This window comes from Halyomorpha halys, unplaced genomic scaffold (genome assembly GCF_000696795.3).
Source record: "Halyomorpha halys isolate HHAL.00 unplaced genomic scaffold, Hhal_1.1 Scaffold1287.1, whole genome shotgun sequence".
Classification (NCBI taxonomy): domain Eukaryota; kingdom Metazoa; phylum Arthropoda; class Insecta; order Hemiptera; family Pentatomidae; genus Halyomorpha; species Halyomorpha halys.
In genome coordinates, this window is record NW_027112028.1 from 3,933 (window position 1) to 9,431 (window position 5,499).

Sequence of the window (5,499 nt, forward strand, 5' to 3'; positions counted from 1 at the left end):
GATTTTCAATGCTAATCGTCATGAATTTATACCTTCAAATCGAATTTATTATGAATATTTATTACCAAGTGATCATGGAATAGTAAAATCATGACTTAGATTGAAAATTGATTTTTTTTTTTTTAATCCAAACTAAAGTAATAAAATTGTTACCATAGAATTGAATAAATTTATACTTAAGCTGGAATAAATTAATAGATCTATGAAGATGGTACCATACGGAACGACTATCCACTATAACATTACGAATCGGGATATCACATACTTCTATCATCACTTTGTGGTTTTCTCCAATCAGATATTGTCCTATTTTTGTAAAATTTCAGATTTAGAACTTTGTTACTATTACGAGTATAATCCATCAATTCCGATTAGAATTATATAATCCTTCCTCAACATGCTAGATCGTTGATACCACTCTACTCTAAGCACGTTTTGCTTAAGCAGCGAAGCAAATATCGTCTTCATCTTCTTTGCCCTGGATGACTTCTTGGTTATCTAACTCGATCGTTCTGAAGCCATTACAATCCAATAATGCTTTTGACCTTTCGGAACTCTCAAGAAATAGTCATCAGCAGAGCGGAGCTTTTTGTGCAGTAAAAATTTGAAAAATCGTGTAATAAAAACGTTGAAAGGCGTAAAAACATGGAACATTGATTGGCATACATACCTTTAAGTACTTACGATCTTTAAAGAAATAATTTTCATAATGATTGTCCAATTTTATAGAAAAAAAAAATTTAGCCTCATACCTGTTTTCAACATTTGTGGAGGTGAAACGCTCGCTTAAAGGGAAATTTTATTCTCAAATGTTAAATTTGATTAAAAAAACAACTTAATAACGCAGGATACAATCTCACTATTGTTCTTTTCCAAAATTTGTCGAGATATTAGAGAGAAATTTGATGTATTAATAATGAATAGATAAAGAGAGAAGGTATACACCAAAGAAATTATCAACGGCATTTTTGAAACAAACTAGTAAATAATTTTTCCATAAAGTACATTCTTCTTGAGTAATTGTCTGTATGTTTTTAAAAGATTTTACGAATTTGTCTTAAATTTATATAAAGGTATGTTTGAATATAAAATCATAGATTCTAACAAACTTATTGTCGTTTATTAATGAATAAGAAGATATGTGATATTAATTCCTGTACGGGCTTCATTCTTCAATTTTTTTAATCTATTATTAAGAGAACCAAGTAGGTGAACAGACGAATAAGAAATTAATGGTGTTGATAACCAGCGATGTTTTATGCCACTAATAAAAAAAAAAATAAATAAATCAAAAAAACCAAAAAAAAAACCAAGTAATTGGGTTCTCTACATTGTTGTAGAACAGATTCTATCAATTTGGGATATTTTATTGCTTCCTGTTGATGTTTCGCTGGCTGGTAAATATTCTGTCATATTTCTACCCACCCGCTTCTTCGACGATTCTAGACAGAATAACACCTTCATCACTGTGGTATCGTTGGATTCCGAATTTTAGGGAGCTGTTAGGAATCGCTCTCTCAGTTCTTACTTTTGTACGATAACTTTATTAAAAATGGTTTAAAAAAAAATTGGTTTAAAACACGGACAGTGGAAATCTAAAACTTCAACTAATGAACGAAAAGTTATGAATAATTAAGTCTATTACAACTATCAGAGGATATGTAACCCATTATTTTTAAACATCTGTATTTAAGAAGGTCTATGATTTAAAAGTGATACGGAAGATAAAAAAATATGCATCAGATTCATATTTGTGCCATAAGAACATGATAAGAATGTTGAAGTGAAAAATAAAACACTGTATCCAACTTTGTGATAGATAAAAAACAAACTATAAGAACTTAAACAATAAAAAATGTTTATTTAATATAAGGGTTTTATAACTATGTTAACGATACCTTCACCTTCCCTCCAACACTATGAGTGTTATTAAAATAGCCTATGCCAATTTGAGAACATATAATCAGAACGAACATTTTACGATCTCATTTCAATCATTCTAATTTCAACTGAGCATTAGGGATCAGAAACAAAAAAAAATAAATTGAAAAAAGTAATACTAAAAGTGTCAAACCGTTCAGGTAATATGCTAGATGGGATCAATTATAACTTCTATGCCAATTAGCATTAAAACCATTCTTAGAATATGTTAAAACGTACTTGTAATAAATTAAGTGTTGAAGCAGATGTTTATTTATAGTATATATATATATCATATTGTGAAAGAATTACAGGCACGTTGTTCCAAAATGATCAAAGCGATGTCTCTATTGTTACCGGCTGTATAATCTCTGGGCTTCTGCCAGTTGTGGTTCGAGGTGCGATGGGACCTAGCAGCACCGATAATACAGACGGTGTCAAGAGTAAGTAAGCTAAGGGCCTCATGAACAAAGAAAAGAGGAACATTAATTGATTGTATAAAGTTATGGAACTTGAAGGGATCAGAGCAAAATTAATCAGAGATGCTTGGGATGAAAGCTGCAATATCACTGATAGATACCCAATCGAACTTTTTTTTTCAAGTATAGCTAAAAAAACATTTTCTATCAAAATAACAGGTAGCGATTTAAAGCAAACGATTATAAAAACGTTCATACTTGAGATAGGTTCAAAATATGCTGGCCACTCCTTTGGCCAATTGTGAATATCACTAGAGTTTCCTATCACCAAGAAAGAGGTAAGAATGTAGGATAAGAAATAATATGTGATTCTTACATTTGCCCAAGTAATTGAAGTTGATACAACTGAAAAATGCAGCGTTGAAGAGGCTAACTCAGATATATTTGAATAACCTTCAAGAAGTGCCCAGGAAAAAATGTGGCTAATAATTACAATAAATGAAATCGGTTCAAAGCTCAGTGACAGCAAGAACACACAGACCGCGAGGCACAGACATGACTGGAACAACCGAACAGGTAAAGATGATGATCCTATTAAAGGTACAAAAAATATGAGAAGCATAGGAGTCCATCTTAGTATCAAATTTTGCCCTGTTGTAGGAGGTCCATATTGGGAATGAATGGAAATTAAGGCAATGGATAAAAAAGCAGCTAAAAATATCGGCCAATCCATGAAACGAACTTTTAAGCAATTCAAAAATACTGCTCCAGCTACAATCCATACCATTGCAGCAATGATAAGAACCGGAAGGTAAGGAGAGTGGAAAGCATAGTGAAGAAGTGTCAAGTAGGAGAGTGAGGACAGCATCCAATAGGCAAGGTGTTGTCCCGGGCTGTTGCGGAGGTCCGACAGGGCGCTGAACATGATCGCGAACGACAGCATGATTTGGATCACAATAGGATAAGACAAGAAGCACGTGAACACCATGAAGTATATCAAATACATTAAGGGCTTCTCTTTTTTTATCTTTACGTCGTTATGAGCCAATGACTTGTATAGTCTCATCCAATCCAAGCTGCATTTTGCCGCCAGCCATGATATAGTAATTGCTAAAGTGGCTGCCAAGGAGATTGTTAGGGGTGCGGATATGAAAAGTAGGACACCTATTGTCATACAAAATATAATGAAGCAAATAGTATGAACCACAAAAAGAGGAGTTAAAAACCGTTGGAAAATAGTTAAGCTTTTTATGTTTGACTGCATGCTTTCTTGCTCTTCTGGAACCATTTCACGTTGGATTATTGGTGTTACCTTAACCTTCTCTGCTACCCATCCTAATGTCACTGCTGTCCAACCAATTAAGCTTATCAATGCACAAATCCACAAAATATTACTTTCATAATTTCTGTAGTAACTAATTCCACTTAGCGCTAGATCGATAAGTTCTTGAGATCTTGTAACGGACAAATAATAATCCTCATTTGAAAACGCTTTTGCAATTTCCGATAAGTAAGAATTTATGTAATATTTATTCAAAGGAGACCATAAACTCGATAGCCCGAAACCATAAGCTTTCTCGAAGCTTAGAAATAATTCTGTCAATTGCTTGGCGTTAGACAATAGCAATCTAGCTCTATCTCTGTTTTTGTACAGTCGAATTATGGGAGCATCGCCAAAATTATTGAAAGGTATTTCTATACCTATTAAATATGATATGAACGGAGCAAGATCCACTTGTCTCACATAACCCTTTCTAATGAGTCGAGAATCCTCGGTCATGATTTGGTGGGCATTGGCTAATCCTGCACCCCATGTTATTAGCGGAACCATACTGTCATTGAGAAAATTTTCTGCATCTTCTTTGCCTTCGATATAACCATAATCGGATGTGACGATGTATGATGTCTTAGAATCTGCGAAGAACATTTCTGTCTTCCAAAAAAGCTGTTCCAAGCTGTCCAAAATGTACTTAAGTTCTTTCAAAGCACGATATGATGTCGGACCATCCAATTGAGAAGCCATTTCGAATCCGTTCAGGTAAAAGAAGAATAAGTTTGTGTCTCGGCTGCTGAACGTTGGTTCATTCAAAAGTTGATGCCATGTATTGAATACCCACTCATCACCTTTTGTTTGATTCGGACTTATAGTAAGATTCTCCCATGCCTCTGGGTAACTATAAGATTCGTTTATGTTATTTAACATATCTCTAAGCGAGGAAGGCCCAATGTAAACAGTTCTGGCAGACTGGAAGACATTTAGCGTTTCGTTGGTCCCTTCGTCTCCAGGCACCCCTGTAATCATTCTCAAGAGACCCTGATAGTGGTTGCTGGGTACATTAACATATATTGGGCCGACTTTACCTCTTTTCCTTACTTCTGTGGAGAAACTGGATATATTTTCTTTTTCGTTGAATACATCCCACCTCAAGCCTTCGACCACAATGAACACCAATCTATTGCATGGTCTTTTCTCGTCTAGCACATTGGGTTTAACATCTTTGTCAATAATAATGGCACTCTTTTCTTTCAACTCACCGGCGACCTGAAATAAAATAAAATGGACGATGACTCCCAGCAACCATTGATTTAAAGATTCTCTGCTAAAACCCATTTGACTGTAAATTTAACTCATCATCAAACTAACGTCCATAATTAATAAATTTGATTTCGGAAAGAACAAATAAATCATATGATAAAAATAAATTATCTGTTAAAATAAATAAAAATTAGTGGACCTAGTAGTGTGATTAATAAAAAGGAAATTACTAACAATAATCTTAAAAGAAAGCTGAACAAAATCACTGAGTCTGCTTCAATCTAAACCTAATTCAAACTGTGGAATAGACGGAACAACACTATATGAAAAAACAGACTATAATCAGAAATAAACTGGACTAACATGAAATTACATTGACTATAAAAGAAACATTGTTAAAGGTATCAGGTCCAGTCATTCTCAGCAATTAGGACTCCAATGTTTAGCTAGTCTTCACAGCCAAATTATTTTCATCCATCGTTCTTCAGTTTCCAAGTTTCTTCTTATATATTGGGGATAAATTGGTAAATTTTAATATTTGGTAGGTTTAGTTACCGATGAGGACCTAGATGCTTCTTGTATATTCTTCGTAAAACAGTCAAGTTCATTTTCGAAACAGCGAAA

The 5,499-nt window shown here is 33.9% G+C and overlaps 1 protein-coding gene across 1 annotated transcript; it reads right to left on the reverse strand.

The window, feature by feature from the left end:
• Positions 1-2,175: 2,175 nt before the first annotated feature.
• LOC106689150 (GPI ethanolamine phosphate transferase 1) lies at positions 2,176-5,011 on the reverse strand. Its single transcript, XM_014433973.2, has one exon. It carries the CDS (start codon positions 4,948-4,950, stop codon positions 2,254-2,256), a length of 2,697 nt encoding a protein of 898 aa, XP_014289459.1. The 5' UTR covers positions 4,951-5,011; the 3' UTR covers positions 2,176-2,253.
• Positions 5,012-5,499: the final 488 nt, after the last annotated feature.

Bases quoted from the DNA above. Each gene is read 5' to 3' on its own strand.
- LOC106689150 (XM_014433973.2), bottom strand. From the start codon at position 4,950: ATGGGTTTTAGCAGAGAATCTTTAAATCAATGGTTGCTGGGAGTCATC.